The sequence below is a fragment of the Urtica dioica genome, chromosome 4, assembly GCF_054948205.1.
Source record: "Urtica dioica subsp. dioica isolate 48M chromosome 4, U.dioica_male_clone48M_v1_H2, whole genome shotgun sequence".
Classification (NCBI taxonomy): domain Eukaryota; kingdom Viridiplantae; phylum Streptophyta; class Magnoliopsida; order Rosales; family Urticaceae; genus Urtica; species Urtica dioica.
Genome location: NC_142759.1, coordinates 8165540 through 8191698, shown reverse-complemented (window position 1 = coordinate 8191698; position 26159 = coordinate 8165540). Strand labels below are relative to the sequence as shown.

Here is a 26159-nt window from a genome sequence, read left to right as displayed (position 1 = left end):
TAAAATATTGATCATTTTTACCAAAATCAACTATGAAACAGATAATCATGGACCTATTAATAAATGAGTTGTGAAAATATTTTCATATCTTAATAAAATCGATCACGAATTCTCCAATTTTCATGACAAATCTGGATTTCGTAACAGATTTGTCACGAAATTCAGGATTCCGTCACAAATCAATCACGAAAATCAAGATCGATCACAAAACTGCTGGATTTCGTGATCCATTTGTCACAAAATCCAGCAATTTCGTAACTGATTTTATTAAGGGTATAACAATTTCTCAATTCATTTATTAATAGATCCATAAAAATTTACTTTGTGGTTGATTATGATAGTGTTGAAATGATAATATTCACGTAAATTTCCCCGCAGATATGTAAAATGTCCAGTATTTCCAATATGTTACCACGTATACTATACTTCCGAAATTTTAAATGTGATGTTAATTGGATGATTAAAAAACAATACAAAAATAGTTCATAAAACATTAGAATAATCTAAAAAAATAATGTGATTTCAAATAATACAAAATTGGCTTCTGATTCAGTATTCCCTTTCCTACTGTAGTTACAATCAGCAACAAAAAAACAAATAATAATAATAAATAAGAACGGAAGGCATAAATTACTTTCCTAATGATAACACACAAAATTACGCTTTTCCTATTTTGGGCAATTGTATGCTCATCGTCTGAGCACACCTTTTATTTTTATTTTATTTTATTTTAATTTATTTTCGAAGCCTTGCCAATGTGTCCTAATGCTGCCAAAGGAGCTTCAAAGTTCAAACCACCAAATATCACTGCAACTCACCAACTGGAGCTTCATTCAGCCATAAGAAATGAATGAAGTCGTACAGCTTTGCGCTAACGCTCACCTATCGATCACGAAAAAAAAAAAAAAAAAAAAGAAGATAACGAAAAGAAATAAGTATCGCGAACAGGAAAATAACAAACATAACCATGAGTTTTCTCAAATTCATTTCTTCCATGTATTTCACTAAATTAGTTAAATAATCTTGAGTTTCTTAAATTGATATATAAATATATCCCCTGAATCAATTTTTCAAATTTTTCAGTAGTATAACTAAGCTCCATAATATATTTGATTTTGAAGACATGGATACAAGTTTAGGGAAATATTTGTTATTTTCCTTGGGTAATAAAAGGCAGGTGATGGATGAAAACTGTGAATAGGGATACTGAAAAATAGCCTAACACCAAAGTCTCCATTGTTATCGTTTGTTTAGTACCAACCTTGTATGGTGTAGGGTTAAGCCTCCTCATGTGGTCGGGGCGCATTTGTTCAAGTTGGTTGATGCATCGCTGTCTGATCTCCTTTAGTGGTGGCAGATCTTCTTTCATGTCAACTTCAAGAGACGTATAAAAAAGTGCGCATTGTCAATAAGCATTACAATCGAATACACGAAACCATACTTCTTTTGGATTCATACCTGAATTCCCTGGCCAATAACACTGGAGAAGCTCCTCAACACGCTGTGGCACCACATATGCTCTTTTGGATTCAGTAAAAGGATGACGACAGAGAATCCGCTCCCCGACCTGCATATCATGACACAGATTCAAAATTGTATCTTTTTTTGCGCGATAGAAAGAAAATAGAGCCTTCAACAGATGAATTGGCATATACCTTTGGGGGTGGTTCATTTTCTCCAGTCATTATGTCTACCAAAGGATAGCCTTCTTTCCCGAACAATCTGTAGCACCGTTTTTTACAAGGGATAGAAACCTAGAATCCACAGTGAAAACATAAATTAATAAAACCAAGCAAAGGCTAAAGAAAGCCTGGTAGTGGAGAGCTGCTTTGAGACTACCTTGGTAACATCTTCAGAAAGTTTGATGCGAGGCTGATTGTTTATCTCAACGAGCTTGAAAACACAGCCCAAGGCAGCTTGAGAATAGCAAGTAACCACATTTGTTCCAATCCCGAAAGAATCAACCTCGTGACCCTGCTCAAGAAAGAAAATTTCTATAGTCAGACTTTCAACCAATGTGGCGCAACATGCCAACATCCCAGTGCTAATCTTACTTTTTTGTTGTTGTTACTTTGACTAACTGATTTATAAGTAATTTGATGTCAGATCATTGCATTATTACCTGTTTATTTAGAGCATCCAAGGTTTCCTCGTTAAGGTCATTGCTAGCAGTGATGCATATCTTTCCAAATCCAGACACGCCAAATACTTCCTCCACGGTACAGAAAAACTTTCGACTCTCGCAAGACAGATACGCTAGATCACCAGAGTCTAACCTTATGCCTACTGCTTTGTAGCTGGCATAAAATATAACACAAGTTCACGCAATTACTTTTAGTGATAAGTAGGAACGAAAGATAAGTGTTTCACAAAGTAATATTACAACCCAACAGAACATAAGAAGAATAAATAAACATGAACTGTATATCAGTTCACAGTTTTAGATGCGTGTATATCTTGCAAGAAGCTAGCTAAGTAATTAGAGAGAAAGGAATGGTCATCCTATCCCTCAGCAAGTTGTATCTTTATTCTACAACTTAAAAGTTTATTTTTGAAAGTCGCGACATTATTTTTGTAGTATAAAAAAGGGGAATATAGTTTTCATACTTCACCAAATGATACAGGCTTCTATGGCAGAAACCACAAATTTCTTGCGGCAAATGGAATTAATAACATCAAAGTTCTAAACATACCCCAGATCATTGAGTGCTAAAGCAACTGCGCAGAAGTTTGGGATTCCACTTCTCGTAACCTAGTAAAATGAATGTAGATTTTTCACATAAAAAAATTATTTACCAGAGAAGGAAGCCTTAAGTAGATTAATGGTAGACAGAAAAATAATAAAACACAATTAAAGAGGAAATTACTAGAAACTGTAGACTATCTACTCCAACCAATATTTAATGTACCAATACACAATTAAAGAGGAAATTACTAGAAACTGTAGACTATCTACTCCAACCAATATTTAATGTACCAATAAAATCAGTATAAAAAATCTGGCTTGGTTTTGATGAGACAATAAACAGTTAACTACGCCTGATAAAATTCCAATAACTGAGAGAGGCTTCAGTACCCAGAAAATCTGTCAGTTATACATTATTCAAATATGCGAGCTTACTGGATTAACAGTATTTCCTGCTAATTAAACATAGCCCACTAGGCAAGAAAAGTAACTACTTACATCGTAAGTGTCCACAAGAGCCAGAAAGTTATCAGGGAATGCTAAAGCATAAGAAATGAACGCCGCCAACTCGCTTTGATTGGTTTCGCCGAAAGTTCCGTTCAATAAATCTGATGACTGCAACGAGGACGGTTTGCAATACCATAAGTCAATGTGAACAACACCAATCAAAATGCACACCCCTCACAAAAAGCTTAACATTTTCCACTACAATACAGCATAATGTATACCCTAAGAACTAAAATAAAAGTTCCTTGAAATAGATCCTCATATCATGAAATGGAAGTGCTGGGTGATCACATAGAGGGTGAACACCATGAAAATCAAGTAAACTCGACGATATATCGCGATAGAGTCAAACTAAGATTAAAGCTGAAATACCTTAATTTTGCTTAACCAAGTCTGGGCCAGGTTAACAAAATCCTCACAAGTCGTCAAGCCATCTTTGCTTTTAAGTGATTTATCAACAATCTCATCAGTGCCCTGGAAATTTGCAAACCGATGCAGCGAAGAAGGGCCATTGTTAGAAGTAAGAAACCAAGATCGATGTCCAACAACGGGGAATGCAAAATAAATATCCGGCAAGTTAGACATCAAAGTATATATATTATTGGATACGGCATCTCTTAATAACTTCAAAACTAGGTTTTCATATTGGTTTCATAATACGAACCATAAATGAGCTAACAAAAGCATGTGAATGTGTTCCACGGAGTGGTATCCCAAATAACTTCCCAGCTGCAACGTTACTGTAAAACACAGCACAAAAAAGGGGGAGATTATAGTGGGTATTGTCTCAATATATAATGTTAATATTGGATGATATGTATAACTGCAGAGTCTGCAGTCTATTAAAATCAAGATAACCTTGTGGCATCAACCAAGGTAACTTCTGAAATAAGTAATAGATAAATCAAGATAACCTTGTGGCATCAAATCCTCCAAGATAGCAGTACTTCGATGCACCAATACCACCATCAGGTCCCTAAAATCAAACAGAAATGGTATTCTCATATAAAAAGTGTATAAAACCATTTAAATTATAAATTATTCAACCATCCGAGCTTCTCAACTCGCAAACGGCATTATTACCTGTGCTCGTCGAAGCCCAAACTCAAGAAGAAGTTTTGATTTCCCAGCAACAAACCGATGCCTCGCGGCATTTGTAGCAACTAATGATGCATAATTAATCAGATTCAAAAAGGGAGTTTCTAGCAGCTGAACAACCTGAAATTGATAATAATATTTATAATATAAGGAATAATATTGACATTTACAAACATAATTTGAACAAGGCAGATATATATGAGGGAAGTTGTACTCACCGCAACTGGGCCTTCGACTCTCACCATCGGCACCTTTGGGAAAACAACTGATCCCTCTGAGATCGCATACACTTCAACATCAGAACAGTCAATACCCCTAAGATAATCGTAAAAGCCATCCTATATCAGTAAGAAAAAAAAAAAAAAAAAACCTTTAGTTATCAACCTTAAAATCATCACATGTTATTAAGCGAAGAAAGTATTAAAAGTTAAAAAAAAAAAAAAAAAGTACAAAACCAGTCAGCCATGAGGTTACCACACAAACAAACATCTCTCAAAAGTATTTAAAACCACAATCTTGTTATTTTCCTCTTTAAGTTTCTATTTAATAAAGATGGTACTACATGCAGATGTGGACTGAATTGATGATGAAGCTTAGCACATCCCCGATCACTGAAGAAATAACCTAATATCCTTTCATTATGAATGTAATTTGCAAAAAAGTCCAACTGGTGCAGGCAGGTTTGTGAGGTTTAAGCGTAACAAAATACTCTGATGAAGCGATTAATGGTTACCTCACACGAAGAATGTAAACATTGGCGGACAAAAGCGATCTCATCTTCTTTGAATTGGAAATTAGCAATGAGTCTTATGCACTCCTCTAAACCAGCGAAGACTGTGTATTCACCGCCGAATGGATTCTTCCGAAAATACAAATCAAATCTGCAGCAGAGAAACAAATAAACCTTTACTTATCAGATACTCTATAATGTATTTAGTGTTCCAAGATTGTTACTTGTAAATATCCAATTAACAATCCAATCCAAGAAAGAAAAATGCAGGCAAGACTGCTATGAACCATTTTATATAACCAGCGGATTCCGTACGTACTTCACGACAAAAAAAAAAATAAAAAATAAAAAAAAAATAAAAAAATTCCAAACCCTCAAAATAAAACCCCAATCAAACTTTTAGCAATAAAACAAAATCCCAATCTATCCGTACAAACCTTCTGATTAAAGACAAGTGAAGGAAAAAGTTTCAAACCTCCGTCGATAATGATTAGATTTCTCCGCAGCAAAACAGAGAAAAAAAGAGAGAGAGAGAGAGAGAGAGAGAGAGAGAGAGAGAGAGAAAGAAAGAAGGAAAAAACTCACACGGCTCGTTCGTTGTGCTTGCCGGCTTTCCAATAAGCGTAGGCCATGGTGAACTGGTAAAGATCCGTGAGAAGTGGCGTCACCATCGGGTTCGTCGGAGCTTCCACGACTCGACGCGAGTGCTCGCATGGACCGTTCTGTATCGCCTCCATAATCGAACACTTTCTCTGCTTTTTCCTCTTTTTTTTTTTACTTCTTCTTCTTCAACAATTAATTCCCTCTTTTCTTATTCTAATTTTCTATTTTGCAGTCCACAACTATAATTGTAACAATTGTATGGACATCAACGACACGCCCACACAAATATATATAAACACAAAGAGGAGAGAGAGAGAGAGATTGAAGGGTGACGCGGCAGAATGAAAGACGACGTTAATATTTGGTTTTAGAAGTTTCTTCTATCAACGAAAATTCCTTTTTTCTTTTTTAAACAACTTTAGACGTTAATATAGTCAAGAAGACTGAAGCCCCAGTACCAAGTTTTAACGTGGAAAAGGGGGGGTCGACTTTTGACTGAATCCCGGAAGTCCAAGCATTATTTGGAAATATGAAAATATCAAATTCCAAGGAAGATAGAAAAGAACCACATGTATTGAATGGAAGGGAAAATTTAATTAAAAAATTGGAAATTTTTGTAAAATACCCTAAATATGCAAGTCAATTAGAATGGTAAATGCCACATTCATTCCATTTGTTTTGATAAATGCCACATTATCACAATTACCACACATATTTATTTTATGTGTCTATTTTTACTTTTTTTATTATTATTTATAACGTCATTATTCTAAATAAAAAAACGACAATTTAACTCGAGAAACAACTCAAAAATACCTTACCCATCAAAACTCCAAAACCAAAAATATGGCCAATGGTCGATATGAATGGCCAATGATCCATCCAAAAGAGTTTCCAATAGCCAATGTACGAAAACCTACCCGAAAGAATTTCCAATGGCCAATGACCAATGACCCATCCGAATGGTCAATGGCTGATGGCTAATAACCAATGGCCATTCTAAGAAATAGCCAATGGCCGTTCTAAAGAAGTTTCCAATGACCAATGACCTAATGACTAATTGTCAATGGTCGAAGATCCATTTGCCGAAGACCAATTGATGATCTCCAAAAGATTTATTGGCCAAAACTCATATGTCACAGATCCATTGGCCAAAAGCCATTCATTGAAGAGCATTAACCAAAACAAATTCATCGAAGACCCATCAGCCGAAACCCATTTGCCAAAGATCCATTGGCGGAAGATTGAGGTAAATTGTTTCTAACTTAGAGCAGTTATACCAAAGTTCTTTGCCTCCCCACTTTCTCTCTCCAATTCTAGAGACGAGATTTAGAATCCTCACCTCACTTAGCTCATGGACTAGTGTTGAGCGTCGGAGATTAGAAAATAAACTTTCCAACGAAAAGAAGATCAAAATCGACAACTGAGTCATCCCAAGTCTAACAGAGAAAGGCAAAAAATAACTATTTCTTCAGTGCATGTGGAATCTAAGGCATGTCCTATGCGTTGTTATGTGCATTTTTACACTATGAATAAATAATTAGATAACTGTGAAATTATAAATAAGGGTAATTTAGCAAAATAGCCAACTTAAACGTTGAGAATTGCTAAATAGCCAAGATTTGGTAAATATTAGGTAAATAACCAATTTTATATATTTACAAATGTAAATATTAAGTAAATATACATGACATATTAAGTCACGTCATCATTTATGGTTATTTACCTAATATTTACCAAATTTTGACTATTTAGCAATATCAAACGTTTAAGTTGGCTATTTTTCTAATTGTTGTTATAAATAATGGCGTTGGGCTATTTATTAAACATAATTGAATGAATACAATCGAAAAAATAAAAAAAAAATCACGAAGATCACAATAAATGAGAGGGAAAGATGGAGAGCGATCATAAATCGCATTGAGTAAGCATGTAAGCAAAAAAAAATGTCTTGAATTATGATATCCCACTTCTATTTGTGGAGGCTGGCTGAGCTCCGCTTTTCCCCGAGACACGTCGAGGTTAAACCAGTTTCCTCTTCCCACTCGGGACACTTCTGTTGCTTAATCCGGAGTTGGAGAAACGTTTGAGAAAAATATTATTGAATAGTCTTCGAGACCCGCAATTTAAAGGCGTATTGAAGAAGTTTTCTTCGTTGGTCGCATGACCGAGCTTAGCCTAATTAGGCTTGGCTCGCAGGATTTTTCATGGCGTGCTAAGCCGAAAAAGGCTTAGCTCGATATGACTCATGCAACGGGCAAAGCTAGAAATAGCTTAGCTGATTAATTGCTTGTGACGGACTAAGCCAAAAATTTCTAAGCTCGTCGTTTCATTAATGATGACCAAGCCAAAAATGGCTTAGCTCATCATCTATTCATGACAGGTTGAGCTTAAAATGGTCTACATCGTCACAAGGTGTCCCATGCCACATAGGTCAGACCTCAAGTTTGTCTCTGGGCCTGGGCTTGTGCTCGTTTTTCGTCTCAGATGTTCTTTTTATGACGAAGTCCAATAGCAATACTAATTTCATGTAGGACAAAGTCTAACAACAATACTAATTATTTTGTTAATGAATTAAAACTTTGACTACTTAGCTAGTCAATTTTAAATTGATATTTTATATAATTTAAAAAAAAAATGCCACATATTGATTTTTTTTTCCCAGCTTTTAGTCAGAGAAAATTGAAAAAAAAAATGACTAAGTGTCACATGACATAATGACTTAAAAAAAATAATGATAGGCTTAGATGGTAGTTAATTATTTAAGTTTCTCTTTTCAAATATTATATATTATTATTAAAAAAAAAAAAAAAAAAAAAAAAAAAAAAACGGACCATTCAATGAAATTTCAAAGAAAATCAACCTTACACAAAATGGACCAGAAATACCTAAGGCAAGGCATCCAGGCTTGCATGCGCATCAGTTAAAAAATAGGTAATTTTATCCTCGATTCAAGCACCCGTGATTTTACAAAGCAGAATGGCACTTTACAAAACTGAGTAGTAAAGATACACCGATCTAGGGCCAAAAAAAAAAAAACAAAAAAACGAAATACAATATGACACACTAAGCCGCTTGGCTCTAAACAACACACAAGTTAACACGGCAAATAAACTCAACCACAAACAAATTACACAAATCGCCTGGCTGCTTTGATGGGTATTATGTTGCACGCAAAATGGTATCTCGCAAAAATCAGCCAAATGGCGAAGGAACTGGCACAGAAAGCACATCTGATCTCCTAATGCTTCCCATGCCACAGATAATGCATCCTGGGCTTGAGAGGGCCGAAAACTTTGCACCACAGAGATCGCAGACATCGTAACCAATAGTCGAGAGACGACTCAGAGTGGCATAACAGAAGTGTGACGGATCTTCCAGTGGGTCAATGGACTTGTTGGTCATACCCCTCTGAACACACATGTTGATCAGGCTTTGTAGCTCGTCCTGCTTACTCGGAGGTGCTTTGGATAGAAGAAGTTCAAGCATTTGCTTGGAGTAAGCAAAGTTTTGTACTTCCATGTTCCGTTTGATGGCCGTTCGAATGCAATTTATCCTATGCTTTGCCAGAAGAGGCAACGAACCCAGGTGACGCGCAAGTCTTGCCATCTCATCTTTCGCACTAATGGCACTAGCTCCTTGGACTCTCTGTAGACGGCCGATTTCCTGTACCGATGAAATGATAAATTTAACATGTAAGTATACAGTTCTTTTTAATATATAACAAGGGACTGAGACAATAACCGTCCTGATAATTCTGTTTACGTGGTGATGAATTATGATTAGAAAGGCACAAGAACAGAGTCGTCCATAATATTCATTGCGGAGTCGTAATACGTACCCGAAGAAGATTAACTGCTAACTTGTACTGCGCACAAATGGTTGCTTGAGCTTTGATATCAGACCCACGGGAATTATCCTTTGCAAGAGCGAGGAAAGCTTCATCAAAACAAGATAAAGCATCTGAAAGTTGATTTTGTTCTAGGTGGGCAACTCCGGTCTTGAAGCATACAGAGGCAGTGGCACCACGGGGCACCTGGCATCAAAGATCCACAACAATTGTCAAAGAAACAGAATGTGGATGTTTTTATTACTGAGATATATGCAGATCGGCTGAGTTTTGATTTTACCTGGCCAGGACGAACGGAAGATGGTGGTGAAGTAGGACGGGGTAGAGGCTTTCCAGAATCTGCTACTCCAAGGACACTTAGGTCAAGAGGTTGTGTGGAAAGTGGGACCCGCACTGCTGGGGCCTGAGGCAGAGCACCGTTGCCCGTCTGTGCTGAGGCTTGCGGAGGAACACCACCGTCGGGAAGTCCAATCTGTTCCATTGAAACAGGTTGTTGAGCGGCTTGAGGTGGAACGCCAACATCAGGTTGTTGGGACGCCTGAGCATAATTTGCGGCTGCATTGTTTCCTTGAACCCCTTGAGAAGCCGGGTTCAGCGCTGAAATATATGACCCCGGAGGACGGAGTTGGGCCGCGACCTGTAGGGATGGTATTGTATTCTGGAAGAAATCTTCTGGAATCGGTCCAGCTGTGACTCCCGTACCGGTCGCTGTCGATGTTGGCTGTGATAAGTTTGCAGGTTGCGTGAATGAAACTGTAGCGAATGGGTCGACAGGTGCGGAAACTGCCGGCGCAGAAGTCGAAGCGCTAGAAGCAGATGGCTGTGATAAAATCTGGCTGAGATCCTGAGGCCCGCTCAACATTGACTTACTCCTGCTTATCGGCAGACCCAGCCCTTCACTGAGCTTGAATGTAGCTTCTTTGATCTTATTCACGTCCACTGTTGTAGAAGCAATTGGTTTTTCCCGTATTCTAATGTGTAATTTTTTAGTTTTCGACACACCCTCCTCGTCGCTACTGCTACCGTCGGCAGTAGCGAAGGATTTCTTGAATTCTTCTTCTGCTTTAGCCTGTTCATCTGCTTTAGCAGTAGAGTCGGGAAACTTTTTGGTGAGGGTTTCGAGACCCATCAACGATTCACCCTTGGAATCCCCATCAGACGCTCCTTTGGGCTTATTAGATGTACTAGAAACCATCGAAAGCGCATTGGGCTTATTTTCCCCACCTGCAGGTGGCACCAGAGCTTTGACAAGGCTGTCTTCCCTTACTTCTACAATGTTGCCTCTTCCTTTGATTGAACCCAAGTAAACGCCAATGTGATCTGCAATTATGGATGGGATCGCACCATCATCAGTTCTCATGTACGGCAAGACTTCACCAGCTAACTCCCACTGAGGTATAGCCTTTAGGTTCGTAGGGGTTTTAATTTCCCAGTTTCCGCCACCCCATTCGGGACCTTTAGGAACCATACTCTCAGCAGCAAAATTAGCGAAAATTCCCTGTGTCCACCCAGAAGAGCGTACTCGTAATATCCTCTCACAGTACCGCCTTAGTTCTGGATCAGCTCCATCTTCTTCCAATTTTTGGGCTAGCCGACGCATTGCACTGGGATTTAGGTGGCATATAAAAAGACCAAGAAGGCTCTCATAATCCGATATGACTTCAAAAGTTTCTTTAGCACTGTCAAACTGAGCAAACCTGAAGTTCAAGCATTTTATCATATCTTGTTTAGTAAGAGAATCACCAGAACATCACCAACATGAAAAAAGAAGCGGTAAACTAAAGAAAGCGGACATGGGCTTTGTATTTCAAAGATTAAATAGCAGAAAAATAAATTTAGATAAGAAAAAAAAAACTAATAAAGTATAAAAAAAAAAGTGAGGCATGCTTTAAGATGTTATAATGCATCATCATTCCATTACAAGTAGTTTTAAACGTCTCAGAATGCATTACCTATTGCAATCAATTACTCGACATATTAACAATGTTCCTGGCACAAAATCAGCTTTCTAGTCATGCGTAAAGAGTAAGGAGTAAGGTAGATAAACAAGAGATGCACTCAATTAGGAAGGAAATGTTTGTTTGCCCGACTACAAGATATTTCCCCAAAATCTTCAAAATAATAATAATAACGAATAATCAGCATCCTTACTATTACAGTAACTTTTTTTTTTTTTTTTGGAAACTAAAACAAATATGTGAGAAAAAAAAAAGGGAAAAAAATTATCAGACGTGCCATAGTAGATAAATATATTATTTCTGTAGAATCCAATATTGTTCTTGACCAGGCTTTTATGGACATTTGAAAGAGTGTGGAAAACAAAGAATGAATAAATAAATATATAAATAAAAAGAGCATTATTTCTATTATCTGCGTACTTGATACAAGCGTAGCCCAGCTGGCGGAAACGATGAAACAAATGAGAGGTTGGAGGGCATCGTGGATAATCTCTAGAACGAAGAAACTCGTCTTTTAAAACAGATAAAGCAGTAGAAAAGCGAAGAGCTTTGATGGCATAGACTCCTCGTAACACCTATGTTTTTTAAACATGTTAAGTAACCACATTTAACGAGTAAAAGATCTTGCAAAGTAACCAACTGACAACTTACTTGAGTAAATTGCGGGCCCGCTTGGGATAATGACACAGCAAGATCTCCACACACTGGAGGACCTCTAGCAAGAATATCAAGAGACCTAGGGGTGATCCGCAAGCTGTCAAACCTTTAACCAGAAAATAGATTGAGATGTCAGAACCAAATATGATACTCTAACATAAAAGCACTAAAAATGTAGGAATAACAATTTAAAGTCCACGCCAGGGCATTCAAATATTAAAGTCAAACATCGTTAGGGCATCGGTTCAAAAGGAAGGAAGTGAACTTGTGAGTATTACTGAGGCAGCAGTTAGAGGTTCAAATCCTATGAGCTGAACAAAATTACTGTTACCTCCTAAAACCTGGTGTTCAGGGCCTTGGGTTTCCAAGAAAACAATGTAAAGTCAAACTAGCCACGGTTAGAAAGAATACCTTGATGTAATTTGGTATAGTATTTCAGAAAGGTCAAGCTTCTGCTCAAACCTTTCTTGCATGGTGGAAAATCCAATCAGAATAGGTTCAAGTAGCCCGACCAGGCAACTCTTGATCTCGACTGCTTTCTTTTGTCTAGGATTTATTTCTGTTGGGTTTGCTAGTAGCAGACGATCATTTAAAGCTCCGACCAAAACTGTAGAAAAATTCAGTTGAAGGGTCATAATGGTAGTGATCGAGAAGGGTATGTCGAAGTACGATAGCTAGACAAAACGACAGCAATGTTCTATAATCTAAAATAAATTAACAAATGTATCCAGAGCTTATGGTTTCTACCTCCGTGTGGCATTTTTTTTAGAAATTAAAAAATATTGAACATGAAAAGAAGGCTTTAGTTAATCTACCTGCGTGTGGCATGTTTATTGAGAGAATGGTTCTCACTTTTCCATCCCAGCCAAGCACATTGATTCCAGTGGCAGTAGAAAACAGCAAAGCAGGACCAACCCATAGCAGGGATCTAAAGTGCACCACGGTTAAGTGCTAAACAAACCCATAAAGCAAAAAAGTGCCACACAAGTGTAAAAACATAACAAGTATAAATAGTAAATAGAAACAAAGAATTTGTTATGAAACTTCATTGAGGATATTGAAGGGAGTCCCATGTCGTATTTTGTCGAGCTACTAGCAAGTATTTCAAGGTCTGCCGATACTAGTAGCACCCTTTGTGTAGTTAATATTCCTGCAACATAACCTCGGAGAGTTTCTTGCCACTGAACCTGCAAAATTTGAACAAGCAAGAACTTTTCTAAACACCAACATAGGCAAACATCATTTGTTTGTATAAGTGTAAAAATACACCCAAAAGTTTAACCGCGATTTAAAATGTCCCTTAATTTTAAGCACATCAAACGTTTAAATTTTTAAATGCACCTAACGTTTAAACTGTTAAACTGTTACATATTCCGTCCTTCCATCTAATATTTAATAAAAATTGGACAAGTTCATAATATAAATATGATTAATGAACAAATTTTAATAAACTATCACTTCCTCTCTCTCTCTCTCTGGCTCTGTGTGATCTCTCTCTATCGAACTAGGTGGTGGATGGTGATCTAGCCAACAACATATAATAATTCCTGATTTCTCTCCTATTTTATAGTTATTCTTTCAACTTTGTATATACCTTATGGCTGATCAATGGAATTAAGCTTCTCATATTTTCGATCATTTAAGTAACAAACTTTTTGTTTAAAATACTGAATTACCTGGAGAGCAGTCTCTTTCATCTTCAACTTGATTGATCTTTTCGTTTCACCTTTTGTTGATAAATTATGACCATCAGTAGTTGATAGGCGGTACCCTTGAACCAGCTTGACCAAGCCAATCTGATTCCCGTGTGAGGCAAATATCAAGGATGACTCTAAAATCATACGAGACTATCATTAGCACATGTGTTAGTTGTATTTCAAAATTACCAGATGAGAAGGTATGTACTCACCTAACGGAGTCGAAAAGATACGATCAACTTCATCTTCAAATGTAAATTGCAGCGGACCTCGGATAGATCCAGTACCAGTGTCCTCAGATTGACTTTCTTGAAGTGCCTCATTTTTTTCATTAGTTTCCTGAGATGTCTTTCCAGGAAGAATATATAATGACAATCCAGTCTTGTCATCGTCGAGAATTGCAAATTGATTATCATTTGAGCCAATAAATGCTGCATCGCGACCTATAAATTCAAACATTCATGTGAACGTAAATCATTGCTGGCATTGGTGGTTTGATTTTTCAAAAAATAGACAACAAAAACACATTCCTTGTAAACTTCACCTTTCACTGTAGTGCTTTTACTGTTAGCTGTTTGAGAATCTGAGTTTTCTCGATAAACAACCACTTCAGTTGTAGAACCACTGAACTCGTAAACAACAAGAAACATATGCTGTTTTTTACTATAAATCATGCATTTTGAATGGTATTCCACATTTCCTGGAATCTAGGAAAGACAAGGAAACAAAACTTAGAAGCCTGACATTTATTTAAAAGAGTTAGTAAATATATAAATCGGAACCATAAAGATTAGAACCCATGAAGTTTACCGAGGTATAAAGTTTTTTATAGATGCTATCTGCTCCTGTACATAAATTATGTGCCATAAGGTTTGCACCATCCACGTAAAATGTCCTAACAGGATAATGAAGAACCCGGTTTTCTCTATTGAAGAAATTGAGCTCCAAGTTAATTGGCTGCAAGTAACCAAGAGGTATTATCATTCACGACTCTGTCCCAGCACTTAAAATTTGAGTACACCAACCACAAAACCTTACCACACAAACCGGCGTATCCTTTAAACGATGTTTAGTGTCTAACATAGTTATGAGTGGCAGCCGAGTAATTGGAGCTGTTTTAGAGTGACCTTCCATGAAATGCTGTAAATTGTAATAGGCATGTTAGTCAAATTTTGAATTGATGTCTTGATCGACTAAATATAAAAACACATGGAAGAACTCAAAACCTTTCAAAGAAACAGGGATATGAAAAAGCAACATACACTGTAAAGAAAAGCCTTTCGTGCAATGTCTGATATTGTAAGTTGTCCACCACCACTGAAAGGTACATGAATTATTGCTTCTTAATAGGAGAATCTTAAATAAAATAAAGAAAGCTTTGGAAGCCAAAGAAAAATACAAACTAAAGCACTCAAAATCAATCTCGATAGATATGGGACAAAGGAAAGGAGCTCAAATCTGAAAAAGGAATCGAAAACCATAAGGAGATACTTCTGTCTATTATATCCCATAAGTCCTAAAAAAAGCTTGGTCACCAAATATACAAATCTTGCGCTGACGGAGATCCCCCATCAGGTAGCCATAAAAGTGGTCTTAGCAGGTAAATGAACTATTATTAATAGCACATGATCAATTAGAAGTAATATTATTTAAATAAAATGATAACATAATATAAAAATTTGAAGCAAAGAATTAAGGCATGTGAGGTCATTCACATATCACTCTACTGAGGAACCGTTCACCTTGATTCCAACATATAAAACTAATCTATATCCGCGGAAAGAAAATTGCTTACAGTTGAGGAAATTTAAGATTAAGTTCAGAGGTGGTAGTTGTACTAACCCTTTCAAATGATGCTCCTGCAGCTGTGCTTGGAGTTGATGATCAGCTAATATTCCAGACGAACCCAATGATGAAAGCTTTTCTTTCAAGACAGAAGCTGTAACGTACATCAATTAGCATAAATTTTCCACAGAAAAGGGAAGACAATACACATTCGAAGGAACATGACAGCAAGGTTAGCAACAAACCAGAATAAAAGAAATTGTTCAGAAATTAGTGTATGACAGACAAAATCAATTTATAAAAATGTGAAATGTCCTTGGAATAATTCGGTTACTTAACCAGTCACCTGAAGAGCCCCTTGCACTTTGCAAAACTGCAAACAGCTGTTTCCTTCCCTCCCTAGTATATGCAGCCCTGTTTTTCACATTGTCTCCGCTTGTCATATTCTGCCAGCATATAAGAAGTCTTAATTTCTTGAGTCTGAAAATTATCAAATAAAACTCTCTAGAGTCTAAAAGATATCCCATTCAACTTATGGAAACTGTTGTACTTACTACAAACAGCAGCGCCGCTAAATTTAATTTGGGATGAACTTCTAGAGACTTAATTCGCGGCAATGGATAGACTGCTTCTCCACCCTGTTGAGAAAGGACGCGAGGGATATCAATCGATTCAATAGCTGCATTATAAGTGTGTTAATGGTCAGTACTGTCAAGTTCATAAATTCTACACATTAACAAGTGAGCTTCTAGAGCTGCATAATAAGTGTGTGTTAAAAGGTCGATGATATCAAGTTAAGATAAATCAACATGAAGAAAAAAAATAGTGATCATGCACATGCATGCAACTTTAACAAAACGACAACTAACCTGCAGCCTCAAAAAAATTTGCTTGCATCGGAGGCCTGTTAGGATTGAGTATGACCCTTGTCTTCCATGCTTGGAGATTTCCATCCTTAGACACAGTTACAAGTATCCGCAGCGTTGAAAGCCAAGCGACTGATGTTATTGGTTGAGAACCTACTTGGGTGCTGATTAACAGGTAAGAGTAAATGATAAATGACATACTTTCCTTGTGTAATTACATACATGAGTAAAATGTAAAACGACAAATGACTGTGCTAGTTATGATCAGATACCATCAACTTAAATAATTGAAAGCAGAATCTATCCAGTTATGTCAATGAACGTTAAGTTATTATCATTAGAAGCAAACTTATGCTCCTTTTTTTAAAAAAATAATAGGAGCAAACTTATGCTACAAAAATTCTTTGCAACAAGCATACTTCAAAATAAAAGGGTGCCGAGTTTAAGGAAGCCTTTCAACACTCTACTTACATCCCAATCATGTTGGGTCTCTCTGTTGAGACATCCCATGCCAGAAGCGTACCCCGTCGATCACCAACAAATATCCATTCCAGCGTCGGATGAAAAGCAAACGCACCAGCACCGATAAGCTTTATTGTAGTGTCAACTGAAATAGCAAAGAAACATTTACATGGAGCTCATTTGTTCACTTCAAGCAAGAAATAAGCAATGTCAGTTCATCTTACGCTGTAATGTGTAATGAACAGCGTATGTCTGTATGTTGTACGCTCGAATCAAACCATCTGCATAAGCCACGTACTGACACGAAGAGAGGGAAACAAATGACTCCATAATCAGTGAATTATTATGAGCTAGCTGGTCTTCAATTTAGATTAAACAAGAATGTGACAAAGATGGTGACATCAACAAACTTCATTACCAGAATAGGGAGACGAGGATGGCAAGCAAGATTGACGATAGGCTTTTTCAAGTCTGTTTTTATTTTTGTTGGTGCTCTACCTCCTTCAACAGTTCCCACAACTTCATGCACATAAATGGTTTACATTTAGAATGATAAAACCACAATGAGGTAACTAAACACCCTATTAATCCACAGAACACAAACTAAACAAAAAGATTCAGACCTGTCACACTCATTCTGCGATGGAATCCGAAGAAGACGACAGGCTGCAGAGGGGTCAGAGCAAGATGGACTTCTGAATCAGCAGAAATTTGTTCCATTTTCTTTTCTGGAGAATGAAGCACGCAGGTTTGCTCAGCATCAAAGTCACATGACCGAATGGTACAATCCTAAAAAAAAAAAAGAGAGAATTAGATGAAATATGTAGAACACAGAACATAATTTCGCAGCTACGAAACAGACAATGAAGAAAACATTCTGTCTTTTACATGGCAAATAAGCTCTTTAACAACAGAGATTTTTTTATAGTTACACTAGATTTACACTTAGTATTAGCTCCCTACACATTGAGGGGCAAAGAGGGGATCATGGTGGAGATTCAGCAAGTACACAGGAGATCGGTGATCTCTCTGTGGTTAATATTGCTTGAGACCTATCTAGTATCTAGCAAGATAAATAGTGAGTTACAGTTGGGGGGTTCCTAACATGCTAACACTAACAACGTGTGTTCATGTACTTCAAAAGATTCACTTATAATGAGAAACTCAGAATTGTTAAATAAAAGCAAACATAGTTGGACAGACCTCAAGGATGGCGATTACGGCATGCCCGCTTGTAGGGCTGTACGACATACGCACGACAGGTGATCCAATATTGATAGAAGATATCTTGCTTCCTGTCATCACATCGAATTCTGTATGCAAAAAGATTATAGTACTGATAAATGAGCAGGAAGGAGAGCATTTGAACATCTTTTTCTTAATAAAAAAAAAATACATAAGCCACATTTTTTTAGCTTTAAGCTAACCAACGAGAAACAAGAAAATAAAAAACGAATCGAAACAAAGAAACGACAATATTTGAATATGATATTTCCATATTATGTTTCCAAGCACACGGAAATCGCAAAATCCAAACGCAGAACAAGCACGGAACCTATTTCTTTAAACAGATATCTTTACTCCAATGAACATTCCTAAATCGAAATTCACAGATAGGAGCTATCGGGAAAAAAATATGAGCTATCGGAGAAAAGATGTGAGAACATAATTCTAACCTATGATGTAGCTTCCGATGGCGACGGCGACGAGAGCTTGGTGAGGATGAAACGCCGCGGCGTGAGGCTGCAGCGGCTTCAGGCCACTCCCGACATGGCGCAGATCCAGATGCTCCACCGTCGTCCACTCCATGGCTCCTCTTGATTCGCCCAATGTATTGTCAGACTAGACCTGGCTTAGATCGCAATTGCAACGGAAACGACATGAACCGATCGCGGGAGAGAGTGAGAGATGGAATATAGCACAGATCTTAATTGGACGACGTTGACGCATTGAGAGCTTACCTGTGTAACGTTAAGCAGGATGACAGGTCATTTCAATGGAAGATCGTTCGTGGAGATAGAGAGCGACGACGAGCATAACAGGATGTGTTTTGGTGTGTAAGATCAGAGACGAGCAAGAATGCGTGAGACGAATCCGAGTAATGGTGTGTCGGGCTCAGATTCTATCAATTTCCACTGGGCTGTCTATATTTTTACAAAAAAAAAAAAGATAAATTAGGTGTACAGCCCAGAAAAGGTTTCTAATTCTGAAATAAACCCGCTCAATTTTACTTTTATCATTTACACCCATTAGGATTAACTTGACGCGGTAAACACCCCGCTCCCTCAAATAAGTAGTTTTTTTTTTTTTTTCATACGAGATATATTCTCATAAATTAGTTTGTAATAGAAGAAAAATACATTTTCTCTGTATGTAAAACTCGTGCCATACATTTCTACTTCTTCTTTGTCCTTTATGAACGATTGATTGTAATTTTCAACTTACTTTTTTTTTTTTTTACTTGCAATTTTTTGTATGTGCATATTTAACCTAAATCTAAATATTACGAATTCGACAGTTCTTATCTACAATTTTTCTTTTGTAATGTACAAATTTGACATGATAAGATTTAATTCTTCATAAGTTTCTAACAAATCTCTATAACTAGTAGTTGCTTGTGTTACAAATTTGACATAATTAAATTCAAAAAATTAGAGAAATAGCAAATTTAAATGTTTGATATTGCTAAGTAGTCAACATTTGGTAAATGTTAGATAAATAGTCTTAAATGATTACATGACTTAATATACGTAAGTGGTAATTTACTTAAGATTTACGTTTGTAAATATATGAAATTGTCTATTTACCTAATATTTATCAAAGTTTGTTATTTAGCAATATCAAACGTTTAAATTGGCTATTTTTCTAATGAACCAATTAAATTTCACATGTATAATCATTCGAAATGTAACTAAGAACATGGTTGTATGTAGATGTAAACGAATGCGGTCAATCATTGAACATATATTTCTCAATTTTTAGAAGATATGTTTTTTAAGTTTCCATCGTCGATGTAACTAAGAACATGATTGTAGACTTAAACAAATGCGGTCATACCTAATAATACCAATTACTTGGAAATCATCGAACATATATTTCTCAATTTTTAGAAGCTATGCTTTTTAGGTGTCCATCATATTTGAGATATTTTGTTAAAAACCATATGATAAAAAGTACCAATTTTTTTTAAAGTGTAAACTATATCCTCAAGTGTACCTAATCTTTGATGCTAACATAAATAAATGCACATAAACGTATGGTTCCACTAGTAAGTATGTGCTTAGTTCCGAGCTCTTGTCCATGTGAGCTCCTCTCCTTATGTCACCAAACCTTGCAACAATCTCCGAGTTTATGTAACGAGATAGAGTTGGAACATCGAGCACATTTATAATCACTTCATCTGGTATTCTCATACATGTGATTCCAAAAAGACTAATAAAACTTTTAGTGTATTTTGTACTCCTTTTACTAATACGTTCTTCACACGTTCTTCATCAATTAAGAGAAACATTTAAGAGGAATCGGGTCTTCGAGAAGTACAACTTAATACATATTCCTCTTATAATACGAGATAGAGAAAGAGAGATAGATTGATAGTATACTCATCCTTCATTGGGCCGAATCCCATGATTCCTCGAGGGTGTATGCGTAAATGGAAGATATGATGCCTTTTTTATCAACTAAGAGGAGCTACTTATAATACAGTTATTGAGGGTTCGAGTGTTGTACCTCTCATAGTCAGAGGGCACGTCTTCGAGTACATGCTCTCACTTTTCCAACCCACGACTGGCATTCATATCGATATGAGTCTTCAACGAATGTTTGAATATTAGTTTGATGATCAAGTAGGGTCTTATGCGAGACTAACATATTTTCGTCTCTTCTCAATTCAAAGTAGGCCATTGTCATGTTGGACTTTCACAATCTCGAGGCCCTCACCGAATGCCCATTTCCAGCACCAATGAGTTGAGCGTGGACCGCTTGAGGCGGAAACTCTTATATTTTTTCAATACACTATCAATAGAAGAAGATATCACTTCATATTAAAGCTTATTCATGTTCACTTAGTTTAAAAGAGAGAAACGGTAAAATTAAGTCAATTTTGTTATGATTGGTTAATGAAAACGTGGTATTTCAATTCAAAGGGTATACACGTCCATTTAGGATTGTTGATATTCGCTAACGACTATTTTTGCACCATTAATTAAATGTTGGCTATTTTGCAAAATCCACGTTTTAATTTAGCTAGCTAGTCAGACTACCCAAAAATAATATCAACTATCATATCGTACGTAAGGCTTAAAAGAGAATTAGCCCATTAAGGCGTGTTGGACTTACTCAAACCTTAAAGCCCACTCAAATTTATTATTAACATATAAAGAAAATATTAATTTCGCAATATGCTCCGTGTAATTGAATAAAGGGTAATTTAGCAAAATAGCCAACTCAAACCTTTAAAATTGCTAAATAGCCAAGGTTTTGTAAATACTAAGTAAATAGCCATTCCGATGACGTTGCCCAATAATAGGTTTTTTTATTTTCGAAAATTGTCCATGAGCGTTTGAATTTTGAATTACTAATTTGAATTTTCGGATGAAATTTATTCCCGAAATTTTTGGAATTGTATTTCCTGATATAAATGTGAACATGATTTAGTCTATTAATGATCATTTTATTTTAGGAATTAAATGGACGTGGCAGTTGTAATTTTTTTGTTTCTTTTTATATATTATTTCTTATATTTTTCGTCCAGATTTATATTGCATTCTTGATTTCTGTAGGGATCAGTGAACTAATGTAAATAATGTTGGTTGAGTGTTCATTTACATTTGCGTCGATAGGTTATTTACCCAGATTTACATAAGTCAAGTTTCAGTTTAACCAATAACATCAAAATATATAGGTCTTAGTAATGACAAAGTTTACTCATATATATGTTTCTTTGGATTAACGAAGAATCCAAAGTACCAAAAGAGTTAGCAAACATTAATCTCAAAATGCACATCATTAAGTAATAGAATAAATTTTGAAATCCTGATGGTGAATTAAAAAGCAAGATAAACGGTTTAGACATCGTCGATGTTGAGTGAGAAACTAGGCTGGCTGCTTGGATTCTCATCAACCTGCTTTGTTACTTTCTTCTTCGTGACATATGGTGAATGTAGCATTGCCGGTTTCTTTATAACGCGTTTTGGTCTCTCATTGATGGCAAGTTTCACTGCAACTGGTTCGCCGTTCTTCTTGCGATGTAAATATGTGTAAATAAAGAAAATGTCAAAAAACTTAGACTGTGTGATATTTACTCAGATTTACTGCAAAATATGTCGACTACTATTATTTTCTTCTAACATCCAAACTCAGCAGTAAATATGTGTAAATAAATATTTGATCCAAAAAACTTAGACTATCCAATATTTACTCAGATTTACTGCAAAATATGTCGACAACTATTATTTTATTCTAACATCCAAACTCAGCAGTAAATATGTGTAAATAAATATTTGATCAAAAAAACTTAGACTATCCAATATTTACTCAGATTTACTGCAAAATATGTCGACAACTATTATTTTCTTCTAACATCCAAACTCAGCAGTAAATATGTGTAAATAAATATTTGGTCCAAATAACTTAGACTATCCAATATTTACTCAGATTTACTGCAAAATATGTCGACTCCAATTTTTTCTTCTAACATCCAAACATCCAATTTTCTAAACGCATTCACAATGGTATATCGGGAAAACTAACACACTGATACATGATTTCATTTTACTGCGCATCAAGATATAGATATAACACATCAAGATTTATACATCAAACCCGTTCCAACAACATTTAAACATTCAAAAGGATTTACAATAAACATATTGTAATCACTGAAGAACATGCATTATGTTTTTAAATCACAATAGTCGGTTCCCCCAAATTTCGTTGTCATGAATAGGGTTATGTGTAAATGTTAGGATTATAGACCAATAATGCACGGACTCATAATACATAGGGAGAGGAATGTTCAATACCGTATATTTTCATAATCGATTCCAAAAAAGAACAATTTTTTCATAGTTTAATATGTAAATCGAGGTTGAATATTAGTAAATAAGAGTTCCAATTGCCAAAAAATCACACATGCATACCTGTTAGAGCCGGAGAGAGGAGGTGGTCTGAAAAATCGTTCCAGTTCGTCGGTTGTCGCCAATGGAGTTCCTGTTCGTCGGAGAGAGGAGATGTTTTGAAAATATTTTTTAGATAGATTTTTTCTTAATGGCAGATTGAATATTGGTGGAGAGATAATCAGTAATTAATTGCAGTTATTATTCCTCGATTCTCGTTTACACGTTACCTCTTTTATTTTATTTTTTTAATTTTTTTTAAGTCAACCGTGTGTTTATGGACGGGAAAGCATGGGCTTTTTAGTAAATGCAGATGTGTCTTACATGATATCTGGCTATTTACTTAATATTTACAAAACCTTGGCTATTTAGCAATGTTAACGGTTTGATTTGACTATTTTGCTAAATAATTGTTGAATAAAACTAGCATACCAAATATGATAAAAACAATTCAAAATTCAAACTATTTTTTAGAATATGTGGAGAAATTAAACAAAATACATTTTTTTCTAAAAATGATGGGGCATAATAATACAAGAGAATGTGTATGCACAAAGAGATTTACATGGCGCTTGTTAATTTTTTGTCTTAAAACCTTAGCCACATATCCATTATGTTATGTATATGCATTACTTAAGTTATAAACATGGATTTTTTAAAAACAATAACTCTATTGAATGTTTCCTTAGATAACCTTCCTTCTTATTTCCAATGAAATATCATCATGTGTCCAAAGGAAATATAATACATTTTACTTAATATTAAAATGAGTCAAACTCATGGGTTTCACTCAAGCTTACAAACAAACAATAAAATGATCGAGATCAAATTATTTTAAATACAATGACATGATAAAAGAAGACAAAACTTCGAATCGCGGTTTGATTGGACAAAAATTTATTTTACAATAAAAGAACTAAATTCTCTATTCGTTTTCGAACATTTCTGAATTAACAATATTCACAATTCACATTCAAATTTTAATATATTTTGTATGGAAATCCTGAACAAACCAAAAGCTCATTTAAGCAAATAAACAAAATTAACAAAGCAACAAGTAGTATGCGTGGATCATTGCTACTTATAGTAGTCTTTCTAATTTTATGATGACATCCCCTTAGATCTTTTTTATCTTTTTTTTTTTTTTTTTGGATACCAGCCGACTTTTGTAGTATTTTCTATTCCGTCGCTCTCTAGTTTCTAAAAGGAAATGATGTTGCGTATAGAACTTTTGAAAGTTTTGTTATAATTTTATATTGGTTATTTTATTAATTTCATGTGATTAAATGCCAAGTCAATTTTTATTTGTTTAACATATACTTTACTTTCTATCAAGCCAAGTCAATTACTATTTCATGGACTTTCGTTTATTTTTTGAAATACACATTCAATAAGATAACGCATAACTTATACGGTATAAGAAAAAAATGTATATTAATTTGTGAAGTGTATTATCTCAAGATTTGAAAACTACTGAAGGCACATGGGTGCGCGAACTCATTGTAACATTTCGGAGCAAAAAAAGAAGGAAGAAAACTTATTGTACAAGGTTCTCCAACTTTTGGCAAACATTTCAATAATAAAGGCAAGAAAATTATACAAGTTCTTCATGTTCTTTGTCAGCCAAAGAAATAATTATAAAGTTGATTATTACTCAATTCCACTGTAGATAAATACTATATTGTAGAATAGTCGTTGTTAAATAAAAACACGTGTATTGAGGGATATTTATAGTGTTTTGGAAGAGAGAATTTTTGAATGAGTTTGCTTAGGTTTTTTCTATTATTGGGAGAAAGTGGTGGAGTGCGAATGATATTTATAGTGTTTTGGAAGTGTGTTGAGAGTTTTGTGGTATTTTGGTGGGCCCAACCGATAAAAAATGATGAAAAATGCACTTTGGACAAATTAATTTACATAATTTAGTGGGCGGGCGCGCCGCGGAGGCAGGCTAGATGCGTGGCAAGTGTGTGTGTAGCGTGCTGGAAGGGGAGGCTTTTGAGCCAGGCGAGAGGGCCCAATCCGTGTAGAATATTTATTTTGCTTAATGCAAAATAAATATGCGTTTTCTAGGATTTGATCCTAGATGACTTCCGTCGCGAGATATGATAAGCAAGCCGCTAGACCACGCCTTGTCTTTGTTTACTTTGGGAAATTTATGATATAACCTAAATTATATAGTTAAAACGAGAGAAGTTTGTAGAGTCAATATTAAGGGGATGACAGAGTGGAGCTGAGGAAATCAAGTTTTTTTTTTTTAAAATATCCTCACTGTGATCATGCTGGGCCAACGGTACGGAAGTTAGCGGAAGAAAGACTACCATTTACTTTTTTTGTGCCTCACGGAAGTACCATATCCGTAGCTAACGGTATCGGAATGAACTCTTTCAATAGTGTTTTGAAAGTGGAAGAAGGCTATCGAAAGACATTCCTTTTCCTTCCATTAATTTCTATTAGTCATTTGTATTTTTTAATTAAAAATTATAAACCGTTGATAATTAAAGATCATTAATTTTTTTAATTAAAAACTGGAAATTACCATTTTTGTTAAGTAAAAAATTATCTAAGAGAAATACCACTTTCGATTAATCTAAAATTCAAAAAATTATGTAACAGAATTGAAAATTTTCGTTCTATAATGACAAGCAAAAAAGTGGTTTGTCCAGTGCTACTACATGAGCGAGGAAATAATGTCTGTTTGTTTGATACTATGACGGTATGACCTCATTTCTTTCCAGTATGTGAATGTGATGGGTGATTTGCCTTCTGCTAATTAATTGAATTCTCCCAAATTTTCATTAAAAAAAAAATAACGCTACTCACTCATGCAGTTAATTCTTAGCCAATAAAAAAAGGAAAAAAGAAAAATAAAATGGATGCCATTTTATGTAAAGATGACAATAACATGAGCACATCCCTTCAGTTTAGTAGTACCATACTACCACCATTATTAATCCTCTCTCTCTCTCTCCATTATTTTATTATGTGACAAAGTACATCCCTTGATTTGATAAATGTTTATTGTTTGTTTGCCTGTATTTTTCATATTGATTATATATAAACCTACATTTATCATCTTGATACCTATTAAAACAATTTTTTTAATATTTATAGAATTATCATTTAATAATAAGCACCGCAAAAACA

At 35.5% G+C, this 26159-nt stretch overlaps 2 protein-coding genes across 4 annotated transcripts; both read right to left on the bottom strand.

Annotated features, from left to right (window-relative positions):
• Nucleotides 1-499: 499 nt before the first annotated feature.
• Nucleotides 500-6137, bottom strand: LOC149400026 (nicotinate phosphoribosyltransferase 2-like). Of its 2 annotated transcripts, none has more exons than XM_089613123.1 (15): nucleotides 5607-6137; nucleotides 5025-5172; nucleotides 4510-4629; nucleotides 4277-4411; nucleotides 4108-4169; nucleotides 3858-3933; nucleotides 3566-3667; nucleotides 3185-3301; nucleotides 2694-2752; nucleotides 2123-2297; nucleotides 1840-1974; nucleotides 1656-1754; nucleotides 1459-1567; nucleotides 1262-1374; nucleotides 500-882 (listed from the first exon to the last, which is right to left on the bottom strand). In XM_089613123.1, the coding sequence occupies exons 1-15, from the start codon at nucleotides 5756-5758 to the stop codon at nucleotides 805-807; spliced, it is 1680 nt and encodes a 559-aa protein (XP_089469249.1). In that variant the 5' UTR covers nucleotides 5759-6137; the 3' UTR covers nucleotides 500-804. The 2 variants fall into 2 exon arrangements, with proteins under 2 accessions (XP_089469249.1, XP_089469250.1); XM_089613124.1 differs by having other exon boundaries at nucleotides 4510-4606; nucleotides 5607-5745.
• Nucleotides 6138-8465: 2328 nt separating this feature from the next.
• Nucleotides 8466-19073, bottom strand: LOC149400025 (Transducin/WD40 repeat-like superfamily protein). Of its 2 annotated transcripts, none has more exons than XM_089611183.1 (25): nucleotides 18861-19073; nucleotides 18576-18747; nucleotides 18103-18212; nucleotides 17523-17688; nucleotides 17318-17418; nucleotides 17124-17196; nucleotides 16909-17044; nucleotides 16441-16601; nucleotides 16126-16250; nucleotides 15918-16017; nucleotides 15629-15725; nucleotides 15049-15103; nucleotides 14825-14926; nucleotides 14597-14743; nucleotides 14331-14493; nucleotides 13999-14229; nucleotides 13766-13920; nucleotides 13148-13276; nucleotides 12905-13022; nucleotides 12501-12696; nucleotides 12084-12195; nucleotides 11853-12007; nucleotides 9755-11171; nucleotides 9466-9660; nucleotides 8466-9290 (listed from the first exon to the last, which is right to left on the bottom strand). In XM_089611183.1, exons 2-25 carry the CDS (start codon nucleotides 18706-18708, stop codon nucleotides 8820-8822), a joined length of 4848 nt encoding a protein of 1615 aa, XP_089467309.1. In that variant the 5' UTR covers nucleotides 18709-18747; nucleotides 18861-19073; the 3' UTR covers nucleotides 8466-8819. The 2 variants fall into 2 exon arrangements, with proteins under 2 accessions (XP_089467309.1, XP_089467310.1); XM_089611184.1 differs by having other exon boundaries at nucleotides 18576-18751; nucleotides 18861-19049.
• Nucleotides 19074-26159: the final 7086 nt, after the last annotated feature.